We start from the raw sequence: 18,777 nt of genomic DNA, 5'->3' as shown, positions 1-18,777 counted from the left end.
AATTTACACAAATGTTATCGATCTATAAAAGCAGTGGCGCACACGATTACTACTTTTTGGACACAGTTCTAAAGAAAGAAACTGTGTTGTAGTTTGAGACAAAGTAGGTGTTTGAAACTTTTCGGGAGGAAGCCCGTATCGGGCGCTTGTATGATTAGGAGCAAACGTATTTGTTACATTTATAAAATTCAGTCGAAAGTCGCAAACTTGTCATGAATGTATGTATGATGCGCGAAGTTCAACAAAGTTATAATAATACAGGCTGCGTACTATCTTCTGGAGAAGTTGGCCGGACTAAATCCGTGTCTTAGATAAGACCAACTTCACACCGGTTTGGCATCACTGCTAAGCTGCTGGATTATTCATAAGTTTAAGCTAGTTTGTAACTCACTTTCGCCGGTTGTGGAGCAAACCATCTCCCAGATTGGTAGGTAATCACTTGCTCATTACTTATCCGTTGGCGCATTTACATAGTCGAGACCTAGCGAAACGACAGCTTCCCTGCGTGAAGATACCCCTTTAGTTTATGGAAATCGCCGTCTCTTTTGTCACTAATTTATTTAATTCCATTCGGCAGAAAGCGCCAGGATCGACTTAATTGCAACATCCGAAAGTTTTTTTGCGCTGATTATTCCCATTTATTTACTCGGAAAAGCTCGCGCAAACGGAAAATTCATTGTTTAGGTGTAATACACTTGGGTTTCTATGACATTTGAATCGATAACATCCGGTTCTGCTTGCGAATTTAATTGGGACGGGCCGCTTCTCATGTACTCGTACGAAATCAAAGCAATTATTTGAGAGCGCACTACGAGCTGTTATTTGCCAAAAAAGACACTTTTTATTGCTCACAAAACAAAAAAAATTAAAGTGGAAACGGCACGATACATCCGACTCTTCATCCAAAAAAGGTTTTATATCAATAAACAAATCACACAAATGGGCCAAGAATAAAAACCCTTTGGGGAATATGGCTGGCAACAGACGCCAAAAGTTCTCAGACGTTGGACGCTGATACAGGCTATAAATATTACAAACTGTTAACAAGTTGAAATATATTTAAAAATAATAAAATTTCGAGATTGATAAGAATTTTATTCCTCCGAGAAAACCTAATCGGTTAGGTGGCCACTTAAACACCCAATAACAACCATTTATTGTCCCTAAAAAACCTAACGAGAGCTATAATAAATGTTAAAACGTTCAGATTGTTATAAATTGCAACTATCGCTCTTTTCGGTGAAGTAATTTCATCAAGTTGAGAGCATGTTTAAAAATACATCGCTGTAAAAATTTCTAGTCTTATCCCGGCAATAAAGTGACAATAAAAGAACCAAACTTGAACTCAAATAGTTGCTTTAATAAATTAAAAAGTTGATTGAAGTGTGCGTCAAATAATGTAAATGAAATTCAGCCATGGCTAATAGTGAAGCCAAGTTTAGGATTGAACAAAAAGCACGCCATTAAAATTACTTCGCCCGGAAACTTTGAAAGCGACAAAACGTCTCATAAAAATGGAATTGAAGCTGCGAGAGAAAAAACTAGATTGATTCTTCCACATCACTACCTTATTCGTAGACATTCGATATTTGTAGACCGCAAAATTGATTCTGCGAAACTATCAAGTTGTTGAATTTTAAAATATGGACTTTTTCAGAATTTAATAAAGCCAATATCCGGGAAAAACTAGCTAAATATTTGCTGATTTAATTTTGGAGAAGGGGATAATGGGAGAGTTATCTGGTGAGAGATAAAAACCAACCCTTTTGAAACATGGGATTTGTCTGTCTTGAAGATTGGACGAATAACAACCTTCGACCCTCACACCTGTAGATAACCTTTCTGAGAATTTGGCGGTCGGGTGCCAACATTTAGGGTGTCATTTGGCTTTCAAGCTCAGTTTATATTTGTGCTTTGTCAGTGATTGGCCTCGAAACAAAAATGTTAACACCATCGAGTTCCAGTAATAGAGACGTTTCAACAATTTCAACAGAGACTTGGTCATCATGGGTAATGTTTTACAATTTGAATTGGTAAAAACTAATTTTTGATATCAGTATTTCACCGATAACGGGATTGGAACGTCGATAGACAATGACACAAGCACTGAATATTCAAACCCCGAAAATTTTGAAAAGCAAATTTGTGATTTGCAAGCACTACGACAAAAATTGCTTGAGGAAGAAAAGAAAAAAGAGACGTTTTTGAAGCAAGTTAATGCTGAAGGCAAGTTCGATCAAGCAAGATTAGAAGCTGAGAAAAATATTTTGTTAGCAAGTAAGTGGGTGTTGAATAATTGCGTTATATTTAACATGATGTTTAAGCACTTAAAACCAGTCTTCTATTGGCCGAGTTCAAACATAAATATGAATCGCAAAGAGAGAGGGATTATTTTAACATCGGTTCGGTTACCATTTCCGACATCAAGTTGCACTGCGACAAAACCCAATATTTGAAAAAATTCAAACACTATTTTCTATGTGCGCTGACTACTGGCAGTAAATTATTTTTAAGTCAGATCGTACAAGCAGACTCCAAGGATGTTATAAACTTCAACATAAATCATACGTTTCTTAATTTACCGGTCGATTTCGAGATCGGAGTCAGAATTTATATTTTACGGCATCGGAAGAAGGTATGTTTTATTTTTTACAAATCTAATCTAATGTGTACATTTTCAGACAATTACAGATAAGTTGTTGGGTTGGTTTAAACGTGGTGTTCCAGAAGAGAATAGCTACCGACGTAACTCCTTGTTCAAATTATGGAAAGAGGCGTCGATTAAAATTTCGAATGTTAACGAAACGAACGAGATAATCTTGGACTTGTTTGACTCAAAATTGTGTAAATTAGTGTATGACGTAACGGCGAAAGTCGACACTTCGAGTTTCTTGTATTCGGGATGGCTGGATGTGAGTCAGAATGGATTGTTTTGGAATCAGAGGTGGTGTGTTTTGCAGGGAACTCTATTGAAATGTTTCAACTACCCTGTAGATCATAGTTTCAATAATCCGTTGACTACAATTGATTTAAAATATTGTGTAACCATTAGAGATCCTTTTATGTATGAGGCTTCCAGAAATAGGGTTTTGGTTCTAGAAATGAACGATGATTCTCATCCTTTTGCTTATTATTTATCAACATATTCAGTGCATGAATTTAATCAATGGAAGTGTCTTGAAAAATTGGTGGCGACATTGCAACTTTGGGCAAAATACAATTGTAAGATTATATGATTAAGTAAATCAAATATTTGTGAGATACACTGATGTAATAATTATAATTATAAAATAAAATATTGGTTGAAGAATAATAAAAAACTCAAGCAGATAAATTCGTGTTTTATTTTAATAAAAAATGTTTCTTGTGGTAGCATAATTGGGGCATTTTATTTGTCTATTATAAAGTTATACGACCTCTTTAACTTTAGCACCGTTATATTTTTAAAAATTGCAAGTCACGACATCTCGTTCCCCATTTATGCAGGGCCAAAGTCATAATAACTGATTGTGATATGTTCCTCGGAAGATGTAAAATCTTTTATGGTTTAATAATGATTTGTGTCTGATCTTTCGTCTTCATTATTGAAATTACCGTAAAATATTTGAAAGTTGTCCAGGAATTGTAACAAAATTTCAACATTACTCGTTAGCTCATTACCAAAACAATTTTAGATTTACCTGCTTTAAAGGCTGGGTCAGAGCTAATCCTGCAATGAAAGTCCCGCTGTGTGGTAAATCCCACAAATTATTCTGCCCTTAAGAAATTCTTAGAAGCGATTTCTAAAACTATTCCAGTAAAATTTATAACAGTATGAAATAATTTAACACAACTTTAACCTGTGACGGACCGAATTGATCCTTTTAGGCCGCGTTGTATAAAAAATTAATCGCCTTTAATCATGATTTAAACTCATCGCGACAATTATTGCAATAATTGTTGTTATGGGTTTAAATCAGGATTAAAGGCGATTAATTTTTAACACAACTCGGCTTTAGTTTATCAAGGGTTACGACCTCCCAACGAACCAACAGAAAAAGTATAAATTACTCAACAAATTATTAATTCGTACGTGTCAATTCATTTAACAAAAAAGATAGGGGGTTGTGAAAATGGGAGAGAACGAATTGACAAAAACATTTTTCAACAGAATTTTCTATAGAACCATCAAACCATTATTCACCATCACCTAATAAAATGATGAAGACCCATAAATTGTTTGGTGCAAGACATAAAGCAGCACAAAGCAAAAGCCGCCAAGAAGGAATAATTAATGACAATTTAGTCAGTGTATTATCAAAAGTGCTGACGTGTTGGTAGTGAGCATGTTCAAAATTGGACAAAAGTTTTATAGTTATTCGGAAGTGGAAAAGTCCCTGAATTATTACGAGCAACAAACCTTTGCGAAGTTCTGGAAACGTATTGAACGTTTTGCTTAAAACTAAAAACTATGAAATTTTTTCCAATTTTGAATACATCGTGTATAGGCCAAACAATAATCTCGCTCTCATCTATAAATTTAGCTCAAGATTTATTCATTTATTCATTGAAATGAACATTATGATTGGATTTTATTCAAACCTATCTCAAATACAGTCACGATAAGAAAGAATGACACTCTCAAAACCTCAGCCACAAATCTTTTCGATGTGATACAGTTGATGTGTATGTCTGGCTAGTTTATAAACTAGCTGAAAATCGTGTAAACTAGTTGGGCAGTTTGTTGAAATTTCTGAGCTGAAAGATTTTAGTCGGATTTTGCTATCCAGCCCGTGAATGTACATTTTATGGTATTTGGGGTGGATCTGACACGACGGAAATGAGGGTAATTTGGCCATGCAAAATTTTTGGTTGAAAGAATTAACCAGTTTAAATTTTCACAGAATTACTACAGGTAACTCTGCAAATTTGGAGGGGGTAGGTTTTATTTTGTCGTTTGCTTCTGTCGTCTATGTCATTAGAGATATTACAGTCTCTGACGATTTTACCTGTGGCTTTAGTTATATTGCAAAATGGGAGAAAATAGTGATTTGAATAATAGTTCATGTTCCACTGAAGACTTGAAAGAGTGCGATGATATGAACAAATCTAATGCGGATTCGTTGGTATACAGTACGGATACAGATACAGATTCGGAGGTGTGTTGTGATGGGGACTGTGAAGAATGCCAATTTGATAGTTGGTACTTTTCTTTTAATTACTTTAAAGACGAATATTTGGTAGGTCTTAGGTAAGTTTCTGTGTTATTATTATTAATTAATTGTTATTCTCAGGGTCAAGATTTGAGTGATATTGAAGATGATGAGTTCGTGAGTGACAATGAAACCGAGGAGAATATCGTTTCAGATGCTCGAAGAAAAGCATAAATTGTTAAATTGTTATTATCTCTAAAGTGTAATGTAAATTAATAAACAATAGTGTTTTATTTCTGTCGTTAAAATTTGATGCGTTCAATTAGGTTTTAAATAAATTACTTGGTATTAATATCTTGTATCTGAATTATTTCTTTTTAAATTTACCACTCAGAGTCATTGATAAATGGTACTAAATATTTCACTGCAGTCATTAATCTTGGACGTAATTACTCGTGGCCAGTTTGGATGTGGAAAAACGAATCGGGTTTATAACAAAGCTTACACACAACACAGACGTTATTTTTATTATTACAACATTTGACAAAAAACTTACAATTGATTGTGAAATACCTAGCCAGTCTAAAGTTCTTGATAAATCTCTTGTAAATGAAACTTGACTCTATTACTTGTTAAATTTGGGATTTCAACCAGAAATACCTACTCAATCTTACTTCAAGTGCGAGTGGCAAATCGAAAATTCTTTTATTTTTATTTTGTGCAACGAAGTGATTTAAATACGATAAACTCGTAGGTGTTTAAAACTTTCAATCATGAGACTGCTAGGTCAAGTTCTCCTAAAAATGGTCCTGTTATTCATCACTGAAAATCGTTCACGGTTGTAGCGTCTGCGGAAAGTTGGAAACTTGTAGTTTATTATGACGTGAAAATTAGAGTAAACCGGCTCAGTGGGACGCTGCGTTGGTCTTCGAGGATGCTTTCGAATATTATAAAAATTTCATCCCGACGCCTGCGGCGGCCATAAAGCGTCGCCGGTTAAACGGTGAAGATTTAGCTAAATAAAACATCCATAAAATCACGTCTTTTATTCGTCGAAAGGCGAAAAAGGGAGAAAGGGGCCAGCACACACGGTAATAATCTCGAAGTGATGAGAGGGTGTGGCCGGGTCGCAGGTTGAGCCTCCTTCTCTCTCCCAGCTCCATCATGGAGGGCCCATCAATCAGACGAGGATTACCGTCCGACTGTTATTAAGAACGCTCGTATGAGACCTGCTACCGTCTGCAAGCAACGTGGAAATATTACTGTCCTCTGTTCACTGTAACAACCGCTTACTCGACCGCGAATGAGCCTCTGCCACACTATCAAGAGAAATGGCCAGCTTACCCACTTCTTCTTACAGAGGACAATTTTAATCCTTTTTTAATGAAGAAAAATATTATCGTCACGAAATCAGGGCTTGGGGAAAAACGCCAAAAATGACACGTTCGATGCTGAAAAATGCAATAAATACACCAGATCAACGAAGAATTACGTCTGTCAGTCGTTATTGGGGGAGGCCAGATAAATGGAGATCATTAAAAAGTGGAAAGAATTAAAAGGCCATCGCGCAGGATTAACTTCACATCTCTATCTTTACTGGCTGATTAATATCTACGACTTGCCATAAATATGTGACCACAATCTCGCATTTGCGAGACCCATTATTCAAGATAAATCTGAATATTTACCTATAATTTAGTAGTTTTGAACGAAATCATTTCTAGAAAAAATGCCTTCCGGGCAAAATCCCCACGTTTAACCCCATAAACCCGTATATTTTTCGTGAATGTTGATAAAGCATGATTGCTGAATTTTGCGACGATTCATTCACATATTAATAATGTTAAAACTCCTGAAAACTTTTAAACAACAGAAAATTTGAAACTTTTAAGCGACACGGAGACAATGCAAAACTCCCGTTCATCTCCATAATGCGTAATCGGTCACAACACATTCAAAATTCAGATTCATCCCCTTTCAGGTTTTGCTAGCTCCGGACTCGATTGCACACGATTACTGAAAACTGATTCTTGTGTAAAGTTTTCTGCTGAATTTGAATCGGTAGGTCGCTTTTTGATTCGGAATTGCCTTTATTTTCTGAAACATTTTTAAAAACTGAAATTGCGCAAATTAGTGTTTACACCATATTTTCCTTCTGGATAAAGTTAGGAACTTTCTTTGATACACATTCGCATCGTTTTCAAAAACGGCAAAAATATGAGTCAAAACAAAAGTGTCTTGTTACAGTTACATGTTAAATGCATCTAAAATAAAAAAATAAAAATTTAAAATTTCATTGATAGGCGTATGGTGACTGCGCTGGCAATTTTTTCTTCTTAAATTGTTTACAGTTTATTGCAATAACAGAAGTATAAGACTAAAAAATGTACACAAAGCTAAATGTTTTTAAAATAAAAATAAAAAATTAAACTTTTATTGATAGGTTAAAAATGGTGGATGCGCCGCGCCGGTCAAATGTTTGAGTTACAACAGATTTTTTTTATTGAATCTTAGATAACCTATTTGTTAATAAATTTCTTTTTTACTAAAAAGTTCTAAAGTTTTATTTGTTGGTCATTAAAAAAATAGGTTCAGCAATGTAAAAATTCGACGGATAAACCTATTCATTTATGAGATTAATTAGAAAGTTTAGGAGTAAATTATCAGGGTATACATTGTGTTCAATCACGTATTATTCTTGTTAATTCGAGTAAAACGCTTTAATACCATATTCCTCTCCATTTAGTTTCGTGTAGTTGAATATTTCATGTTTGATTAATTAAAATGATCCTGTTTTTAATGACTTAACATTAAATAATTCTCCACAAACCTTTTTAATTAGTAACAAGTTTTATTCTTAAAACAAATATACTTCAATGAATGAATTTTTACAAGTCGGAAGTCATAAATCGTAATGACTAAATATGGACTAACAACACGTGTGGTCTTGGTCATTTTGTTGTTTAAGTTAACGAATTATTGCCGAAGAATAAATTGGTAATTACTTAAACATTCCAGTTAATTGCCGCAAAACTAGCAGGAGACGGGCTTGTTATTCCGTTAGAATATAAATGTTCACAAACTTTGTTTAGTGAAAACAGGAATAATAATGTCATAATGACACTGTTTTAAAACACATTAAGATTAGGATCAGAGCCAGTTGCTGGGTTATCCATCCGTTTCGTAACTTCCTCTATAATTTTTTTATACAAATGTAATTATCTCGATGCGGCGGCAATTATTCGAACCACAATATAATTGGCTAAGTGCATTTTTCGCATTGTCTCTAAAAGACAAGGGGAGAATGGACTGTGAAAGCTCAAACGAAATCCGGAGAATAGCATTGTCCTGCAGACAAAGTCTCTTGAAGTTACTTTGGAATCCTGATTCTTTGTTGGATGCTTCTCTGTTGTACGAAAAAATAAAAAAAAACATTGAGTACACAGGAACCGGATAATTTGATTGTTTTGTAGTCATTAGCCGCTAGTTGGAAACCAATTGAATTTTTCTTCAGTGCGTTCAGCACTTTTTCGGATATTGAAAACAAATCGTGAAGAGCAATTTGCTCTGATTTTGTTCTACAGCGTTTTGGGCTAAACTGATTGAACTACAAGCACACAGACAGCTTGCACTAATTGACTTAGTTTACATCAAATTAATAAATTTATCTAAGATTAAATGGGATAAAGAGAGTAAAACAAAAGCTCTTGAGATTCTAAATTTGATTACAATAATTGTATTATTAAGAACTTTCCCACTTGTATGCGATTAAGTTTCTCTAAAATCATTTTAGAGAGGACGTGGAAATCGGCACAAATTTGCAAATGATCTGTGTGAATGTTACAGTAACTTATCGGAACCCTTTTGTTGTTCCAATGACCCATATCTAGAGTGTTCGGATTCGTAAAATACACCCAAATCAGAACCCATAAACAATCCTGTCAGCTGCCACAGCGAAGTCACACGATTGAAAAAATTTTCACAAGAATCGATTTTGTAATCAGACTTATTTTCGCAGCGGTTTCCTATCAGTTTCTCACAAATAATAAATTTTTCAACACTTATCAAGACTTTAATATCGCCGGCCTGAAATTCATTCTGAAAATTGAGCCGAGTTTTTGGAGCAACAAGGACATTTCAATATTGGTCTGTATAAATCGCGCTATAAATCTTGAGGTTTTGTTGTTCGAGTAAAATAGAGAACGTTTATAAAGTTTATGTGACGGAAAGTTGCATAAATTAAAATATAGAGCGTCTCAGTGGACTCCTGGTTGTAAATGGAGATAAAATGATTAAACATCAATTTTGGGGAGAAATCGAAGAGTAATACATACGGAAAACAGTAAAATTCAAGTTGATCGATTGGTTGTAAAGTGTATGACATATGTTCAGTGATCCAATAATTATTTGGGGACTTTTATTTCTCCTAAATGCGGCTTTTGGAGGCGGCTATACTTACCCTAATGCGATATAAATAAAACGGTCGTTTTATAAACGGGTGTCAAATTCGAATTTTATTGTTTTTGGGGGCAATTTGCATGAAAGTTTTATTGGTATGGTCTATCTGTTGTACCCCCAACCTGGTTATGTTAGGCGGTTTTCACTCACGACCTTGCTGTTGGCTCGTAAAAAATTTTTCGCTTTTAGAGGAAGTTCATTTAAATGTGATTCTTTAAAACGATCCGCCCCGGTTCCTCCAGAATCTGACCTTTTTCTTTTAAAAATAAAAACGCCGAAGAAAATTTGTTTGATTACCAATTACGAAATTTTTTCAGGGTTTCTAACCCAACCTAATTCTTTTGTGAGTTAACATGCAATCTAAATTGGAAATAGCAAATCTTTTGCTGTGATTCGCTTTCACCTGTGTTTTGGTGGCTTTGTAAGATACTTTATGTTGTCAGAAAAGTTCAAATTTTAACCCAATATCTTCTAAAGCACTGAAATAAGCATTCTGGATTAAAAATCTGGGTAAGAGCTACTGGCTTAGTTTACCAAGGATTTTGATCGTGCACTAAAATATCGGATTAGTAAATAACACTGACAAGTTGGCATCTTTTCTTACTTGACTTATTTTATTGGTGATAGTTCGTTTGATTAAAAAACCGCAAAATAAATAATAACCGGAGTTAATTCAGGGGTAACCTGTTTTTTAGTAACTGTATTGAAAGTTTTTGCGGTTGCAAATACGATTCAAATTGTTTCATTGCGTTAATTTTTCCATCCCATAAGGTTCAATGCAATAGCAGATGTATAATGACAGAAAAATGAAATAAAGTTAAATGCATCTAAAATAAAAAATAAAAATTTAAAATTTCATTGATGGGCGTATGGTGACTGCGCTGGGCAATTTTTTCTTCTTAAATTTGTTTAGTTTATTGAAATAACAGAAGTATAATGACTGAAAAATGTACACAAAGTTAAATGTATTTAAAATAAAAATAAAAAATTAAACTTTTATTGATAGGTTAAAAATGGTGGATGCGCCGGGCCGGCCAAATGTTTGAGTTACAACAGAATTTATTTTTATTGAATCTTAGATAACCTGTTTGTTAGCAACTGTTTTGTAAATATCGGCGCTTACAAAAACACTTCTGGTTGTTTCATTTCGTACATTGGAGGTCAATTTGACCGAAAAATCGCTGTGGATTAACTAGATTTTTAACTCATGCGCAGTGTTCATATTTTTTCAGTGATCTTTTGCAAATCATTTTTTGAGTGAGCTTTTTAGTACTTAGGCAGATTTTTCATATGTATATGTGTTTTTGAAATCATTTGACCTGACAGTCCTTCAAGGGATGAAATTATAAAACTGACCGCGGGATTTAATGGCGTGTTTAAAATTGTTAGAAGGTGATCGACAAATTGCATTAGAGTGGTTTGTAGATTATTTTCCAAGTTCTGTGGTAAAAATGTGTGAATGAGGTAAAGGGAGAACTTGTAAGCCTTGCTACCCCGTTGGATGCGAACAACCCAGTCCGGCTGTACGTGTTCGCAAAAATTAAAAAGTGCGATAAGCAGTTGGACTTTCGGCGATCATTTGGGCTTAATGTGGCGTTGCATTTGCTCGCTCGACGGTAAAATAAAGTAAATACAAATTCAAACGTAGTAGTCGGGTAACCACAGTTGGCATTGTTTGATGATGCTATCGATGTTATTGAGAGGGCCGTTAACAATGGCAGCACACTAATGTAGGTCTGCACCGGCATTTACATGTGTCATGCATCATTTGCCCCGCGCAGATCTCTATCAGTCCAGCAATGATCATTAGTAAAATGTTTTTGACGCGAAATATATTAGAGCCAAAAGTGTAACTATTAGTCATTCGATGACGGTTGTTGAGTGACGGTAACGGCAGAATGGCTCGAGAGCTGCTGCTGCTTTTTACAGTTTTATGCAGTGTGTTATTCGCGGAGACAGCAGTTGATATAGTACGTAAGTCAATCTATCACCCAGTTATTAACGCTTGCGCATACCCAAAATCCCTGATAAATTGATAATGTGATGGCGACGCGCCTCGATATGAAAACCTCCTGAAAGATCATTTGTTAAAACGTTCATTAGTAAAAACAAACCTAATAATGCTGCTGCTGCGATTCGGCAAGAGATCGCGGATCCACGCTCAGACCCTCAAAACATTTTTCAGCCCGGAGCGAGTAACTCAAGCCCTCTCTTCCTCATCCTACCAGCAAAACGAACCGTCCTTTAACACATCGAACAAAACTTTTCACAAAAAAATCAACTTGTCATTCTTAAAACTCCCGAAATGGGGTTAAAAAGCCAAGATCTTCCTTTATGGAAACTTGATTCAGGACGCACATATGACTTTCATACATCCGAATCCAATTCCAAACTCCGCTTCCCATCTTATGCCAAAATTAAATGCTGTTGTTATAGTTTTTTCCTTTAATTAAAATTCAGCTTTTGTGTGCGGAATTGTTTTAACGACGCCTCTGTGCTGAACCAAGCCATCGCCGATGAGAGAATCCAGACAATGTTCCGAATACAAGCAATTTCACCGTGGAACGAAAATTTCTTATCTCACCATCCAAACACATTATGCATACTTGACCGCGAAATCACCGCACTCTCCCGAGACCAATCACAAATTCATGAGCTCTAAGCTCCAAATAAATTTTATTTATTGCTCGTTGAAATGCAGGACAAGTTGATTGGGATTCTCGACTTTGTAAGGGTGCTCCAATAGCATTGCCATTACGCAATATAATTAGAAAGCTTTACAAGATTTTGGCCTGTTTATCTCGAAGCGGATTAAAAGCGGCTTGTTTTCCCTGAATTTATTTCTTTTCATTTCTCCATTGCCTTGTTGACCTTTTACCCACTTTGTTTATCATAAAAGTGTTTTCGGCAAATTCCCGTTACAATAAACCAAAATAAACATTGTTTTAATGTTAAAAATTAGTTACAAGTGTGTAGTTTTCATTATGCAAACAAGGGGTAAATGTTTTGGAAAAAAATGCGACGTTATTTCGATTTTTCCATTTCCACAAAATGTATTAATTTGCTAGTAAAAGCGTTTAGATTATTGCGGGTGATGGGATGAAAAACATAAATCAAAAACGCGTGACTTTGAAAATCCGGTCGATATTGGCATTCCTCTCGAGGTGCGCGATGTGGAAAATGTGGGTTTGAAAATATTTGGCCAAGGTGTTTATTGTGGGCTAATTTCCCGAGATAAACGGCGGGAATAAGGCCCAATTTTCTTGAAGTATTAACAATTCTATTTACGATCAGTGCCGTCATGAAAAAGCAAAAAGCTCTATTTATCTTATCCATTTGAATAACAATACAGTAAAACAGCAATTCCGGGAAGACGGTCCTGATGAAAAAACTATTCAAATTTAACGATTTAAGCCGGGCGCTTATTTTAGGGGGGTGTTAAACTGGATTGCCGCTCGCGGCGTTTATCCTATCGCAAAACTCGGCAAAAGTCGCTGTTGCCTTCGCTCCCTTTCCATATAAATATAATAAAACAAACGGCTGATGCCCTTGATGCCCCCGTATTACGATGAGCGTTATTAATGGACCCGCAGATCTCCGTCTTATGGTAACCATGACTTATTTCAGAGAAAGAAAAAGGTGGTTATACACAACTTAGGTCAGTGCAAAGGACAACAGTCTTTGCCCATGGTTTGGTACGATTTTGTGCCCAAGCATGACGAAAAGACGGGCGAAACTACGGCCTCTATTAAAGTCAAGAACAAGAATGTAGTCAGCAAAGATTTGTCGGTAAGATTTTGCACTCACAATCTTGTCAAATAAATTATCCTCTGCTTTCCAAAATTTCCAATCTCCTTTTCTTGCACATTTAGTTTAGATGGAAATCATTTTGTGTTTTTTCATAAGTAATTTTGTATACCTACGTCGATTGATCGCATTTATGCTACAAGCGTGATCCGGATTTTGCTTCGTGACATCGACGGATTTAAGTTGTATTATTTGCTACGAACTTCTCGAGATGTTCTAAACTCCGTCAAAAACATGAGGTGATGTGTCGATAGTGGGATCAAACTTCTACGCTCATTCGAAAATATATTCAGATTTGTGCACCACCTGCTCTAAATACACAACAAAAAAGTTCAAACTATTTTAAATTGGTATTTAAAAAAGAGTGGTAATAAAGCTATCAGTAATCATTTCGATTTTGGTCCGTATAAAATGTTGAATGATCAATATTTAATTAATTTTTGCATAGTAAAACTAATAAACGTTCAGTATTCAGAACGTAACAGCACCTCGTTACCTGACATTACATTTTAATTTATGTTTGTTTGATTTCGTCGAAGATGGTATATAGAACAAGGGAAACAAAACCATTAGTTTCGTCGTGACGTTTCGATACTTTTGTGGTATCTTCATCAGGCGAAGAATTTTTTTTGTATGAATGTGGGAGGCATGAAACAATCAAGGAAGTTCAACAAAACGCTTAGTTTACAAACCCTCCAGTTCCTTTCTATCGAGACTGTACTTGAAAATAATTTTGAATTTGAAATAAAATATTTTTTAGTCTGTTCAACTTTGAAATAATAACCACGTACGTATATTTATTATTTCTACTATGCCTTTATTGATTTTATTTTGCATTTATTATGTTCCTGTGCATTTCTTATTTTCGCTATACATTTATTATTTTTACTGTGCGTTTAATTTGTATACCGTTTAAATAATATTGTCAAGAACGTAAAATTGTATAATAAATCTTGGTATAAAATTAGGTATTTTGCGGTTGCGAAGCTTGTGTGCACATATTAATGTTGTGTAAACTATTAACTACCAACGCAATAACCATAAAGCTGTGTACTGGTCTATAATACGTTCGCTTAAGTCACCGAATGAGTCGATCGATGTTAACGAGCATACTTATTTCCTGTAGTTTGTCAGCTTTTACTTTCATTTTGGAAATTACAGACTATCCCCTTCAGTCGAATTAGCGCGTTCTTGAAGCCCCAATCCGCTGTCTGTAATTAGCTTTAATTTCCATATATCGTCGAATCAACATTTTGTCAATGTACCAGCGTGAAGTAAGGCGGGCATTTCAATACCGCCTGCGTTTAGATCCCCGGTAGTTAATCAGAACTCTATAATTAAAACATAATTATTCTGCACGTCCCAAAATCCCAATGATTAATTATCATACTGAATCAGCATCAGCACAATTTATTTTGGCTGCAGATCATGTTCAACTTCTGGAAATGTGACGCTTCAGGGAATCCAGACAGTTGCGAGCAGGTCGTGAAGGATTATTTAGTCAATGACATTTGTACGTATATGGTGGCTAAAAACGAATTGTGGTCGCCGTTTATGGAGAGTTTCACTACGCCGTTAGTTTGTCCTATCAAGCCGGTAAGTCCTAATTGATATCAAGACGCCAGTCTGGGCGCTAAAACCCATCAACTTCGATATTAAGAAGACTAATCAGATAATATGAGCCATAAATGTTTTATGGCGCGTTTTTCTTCGATTTCAGAGATTTCTCCGGTCAACTAATCAAATGGAGACATCGCGAGGCATGCTCAGAATTAGTCGACTGTCTTTAAATTTTCACAAAGCGTTTCGAGGAAAAAGAAATCCCACGCGACTCCGAAAAAATATTTAAATTAGAGTTTGAACTGGAAAATTTTTTCGCAATCGCGGCAATATAATTTTCATTTAGCATGTTTAGTTTTGTCTGTCGGAGGCGATTTCCCTCGAGACGGCTTGTCGCTTGGCGTATTTAACCTTCTTCATACCTAGCTTAAGATGATTTATCTATGTCCCTTTATATTAATCTTTTTTAAGATTAGAATCATTTGATAAATTGAAGTCGTCTTCAAACGGAAATTTGCAGATTCTTGTTTAATAATTCTCGGTAGAGATTGTTGATTATTCGCATAATTTAATTTCGTGAAAGCTTGACCAATGCGCAATTTTCTTTCGGCGTTTTATTTTCTCCGCCGTGACAAAATATGCTAAAGTTTCTTCGATGATAAACTGGAAATTTTAACACGAGCAACCGAGAAATTATTTTGCGCCTTGAACCGAAAAATAATTACCGAATAAAGCTACTTCTCAACTTGAAAAGTTTATTCGGAATGCAAAGTATCTCACCGTCTTAAATTCAAGCGTAACCAGAAGTCTTAAATATTTCACAATTTATTAAAAGCTTAAAGCGAAAATTGTATTATCATTTTTAAAAGGCGATTATCTTGATTACCATTAATTGTTTCAGGGGCTGTATGAAGCCAAAGACATGAAAATCTCGCCCGATTTTCTCAACTACATTCCAGTAGGTGACGCCTTATGGAAAGTACAACTGGATGGCTTTGACAAGGAGAAAAAAGTGTCGTGTGTTTCTCTCGTCATACAAATTGTACCTTTCCTTGTAAAAAGAAATTAAAAATTGGAACACTGTAGCGGTTTTAACAATATAGAAGTTCGAAAAACGACATTTCTGAGGTCGCTCTAATTTGATAATATCAGACACATTTCTCGGAACGCTTCTCAACCCTTATCAAGTGATATGATTTAATAATTTTTTGTGACAAGCTTCGTCGAATTGGCGTCAATATTGTTGGCAGGGTCAGTGATAGGGAATAAATGCAATTGTCAGAAGGAGCCAATTTCTTCTCAGAGCAAAATAAAACACATTATAATTTCGTTGAGTTGTTTTTCAAAATAGAGTTTGGTTTGTCGCGAGTCGCCTTAAGCCTGATTCGTGAAAAAACGTTAAACGAATTGAGTGGCGTTCGACAACATATGACAATAATCCGTAAAGTGCAATCCATTAAGGGCCAGTAATTATATTAAGCCATTAGTGTCATTGTATTTATGTGACGCGCATAAATCATGATTGCTGCGCCACATACTGTTGAATATTTAGTGAGTGAATAAAATTTGATCCATTTTCGGGCGATTGTGTGTCGTGGGTAACGCAAATTAAGATGACCATTGAAAATTTTCAGTGAAACAAAGTGCTTTCGTTCTCAATTTTCAGCCATCCTATTAGAGCAAAAACTCAAATAACCGGCAACGAATCGCATTACCAACCGCCATAATTAATTTCGGAACAAAAATGGCATGAAACTAGCCAGCTTAGTCTGCATTACATTATTTTGTCGGGTATGCAACGCAATCCCGTGAAATATGCACAAATTTGCTAATCGTATGCGCGATATTACGAAATTTTCCGAATTGTTGGAACTATTGTTTCGTGTCAAATGCAAAAAAATTGCAGCCGACGTGTTTTGCTGTATCGATTCCTGCCGTTTTTGCTTCTTTTGTCAGAGGCTGGAAGTTTCCAAGTTGGGCCGGATTGCATCCGGTGCATATACAAGTTGGTAAATATGGAATTGATCAAATGAAGTTGATGTTAAATGTGGATGGGGAGCAAATGATCTGAAATGTTTTGATAGTTCGCGTAGCAAATTGGAGTTTCAGTTGATAAAATAGTTAACTGTTTAGAGAAGTTGAGCAGAGTGTCAAGTCGTTGCCTTTAACGTGAGCTCGGAGCGCATTAAACGCATTTTGGACACAAAATAAAGCTGTGCTTTTTCTTAGGAAGTATGCAAAATTCAGCTGCTAGCTTTAAGTTCTCCGAGCGTTTAATTATGACAAAATGTATCTGCCGGGTGCTTTTCTCTTAGCCAAACTAAAGTTCCGTCTAGCGGCAACTTTATATGAAGTTAAATCAACATAGTTACCTATGAAAATAAACTGTTCATTTCTTGCGCGCTCCGCGGAGAGGGATTTATTTGGGTACGTCGTGCCATATAATTTTGCACTATTCACAGAGGCAATAAAAAGAAGATGAGCCATCCGACGGACAATGAAAATGCATTAGCATTCCCATTGTATTGGCAAATACAATACCGATAAAAATTCATTTCAGTTTTCCAGATCTTCTGATTTCAATTTCCTTATTAGTTCTCTTTGTTACGGATAAAACTAAGAGATATTAAAAATGGAGACGGCGGCCCTTCATTCATCAATCGTTTTTTAAAGTCCTCGGCTAATTTCATGTGACAAAAATACCTAGCGAGCTTTGTCGTCGACGTCTGCTCCATTATACAGCCAATTACGGGTCCACAATACCACCTTCGCTGGTTATACTTCAGCCCGCACCCATTATTCTTATATACCAACCTATAAACGGGGCGATAATTCACCAGAAACATTCTCGCAATCCCGAACGGTACTATCGCAACCGTAAATTCAGAACAGAACTTCCAATACCGTTTTACAAGTTTTCATCAAACCCTCGCATTTTAATTCCTGTTTCAAGACGAACAATTACCCAAATGAACGTGAGCGACATTCACTCGCTGCAATTTTTAATCAACCATTTCGTGTGTACCAGAAGTCAATCGCCATTTCTCCTATTTTCATTAACTTTTTACACCCTCGCTATTCACTCTTTTGCTACTTTGCTAATAAAAACACTATACAGTAAAACCTCTCAACAGCGGGCACCGATGAGGTTCCTTAATTGTCCGTAGTGGAGAGGTGTCCGCTAATAGGATTTGGGTACAGTTAATGTAAAAAGATATTGTTTTCTGTTGTTTCATTAAAACACAGTAAAAATATTTTTACAAAAATTTTTACTTCTTTGTAAGAGGTTTCTATATTCGTTATAACCGAACTACAAGTAACTTGTTACTATAATATAGGGCTTTAAAACGAGACTCTCAATTATATTCATTTTATCCGGCATTAAGCCGGGTTCGTAATAACTAAGTTCCACCGTAGTTCTGTTTCTGAAAAACGAGGTAAATCGCCTAAAAAACATTTTGTCTTTCCGGTTTATTTTAGACTGAATTACAAAATTCTTCCTTTTTGAACTAATTTTCAATTTATTTAGTTAATTTTTGATTAATTAATTTCGCTAAAAAGATGCGATTCTGGACGAAAATGTTAAAGCTTCAGAAAAAACATATTCATTAATTTTCGATCGAATTTAGTGGTTTTTCGATAGATTTTTGAAAAATATCGCAAATGAAGAAAATGTCTGAAAATAATTATTAAGACGGTTAAAAAAAGCAACAAATATTGAAATTTTCAACTCAATTGAGCAGTTTATCGTTTCATTTTGTCCTAAAAAAGCACATTTTTGACACAATTTGACATATTATTAAATTTTATCGAAATAATT

The 18,777-nt window shown here is 35.4% G+C and overlaps 3 protein-coding genes across 3 annotated transcripts in view; 2 read left to right on the top strand and 1 right to left on the bottom strand.

Moving 5' to 3' along the window:
- The window catches only part of LOC663672 (EGFR adapter protein), a 109,718-nt gene that overhangs the window by 71,460 nt on the left and 19,481 nt on the right, over nt 1–18,777 (bottom strand). The gene's annotated exons all lie outside the window — the stretch shown is intronic.
- On the top strand, nt 1,427–3,325 carry LOC103315178 (anillin). The gene is made up of 4 exons (XM_008203179.3): nt 1,427–2,010; nt 2,058–2,277; nt 2,325–2,635; nt 2,682–3,325. The coding sequence occupies exons 1-4, from the start codon at nt 1,942–1,944 to the stop codon at nt 3,234–3,236; spliced, it is 1,155 nt and encodes a 384-aa protein (XP_008201401.1). The 5' UTR covers nt 1,427–1,941; the 3' UTR covers nt 3,237–3,325.
- On the top strand, nt 11,412–16,075 carry LOC103315177 (uncharacterized). The gene is made up of 4 exons (XM_008203177.3): nt 11,412–11,560; nt 13,218–13,379; nt 14,823–14,993; nt 15,859–16,075. Exons 1-4 carry the CDS (start codon nt 11,489–11,491, stop codon nt 16,024–16,026), a joined length of 573 nt encoding a protein of 190 aa, XP_008201399.1. The 5' UTR covers nt 11,412–11,488; the 3' UTR covers nt 16,027–16,075.

Source organism: Tribolium castaneum, chromosome 4, assembly GCF_031307605.1.
Source record: "Tribolium castaneum strain GA2 chromosome 4, icTriCast1.1, whole genome shotgun sequence".
In the NCBI taxonomy this organism is placed as follows: Eukaryota; Metazoa; Arthropoda; class Insecta; order Coleoptera; family Tenebrionidae; genus Tribolium; species Tribolium castaneum.
Note: the sequence above shows the minus strand (reverse complement) of the source record. Positions and strands in the feature narration are given on the sequence as shown.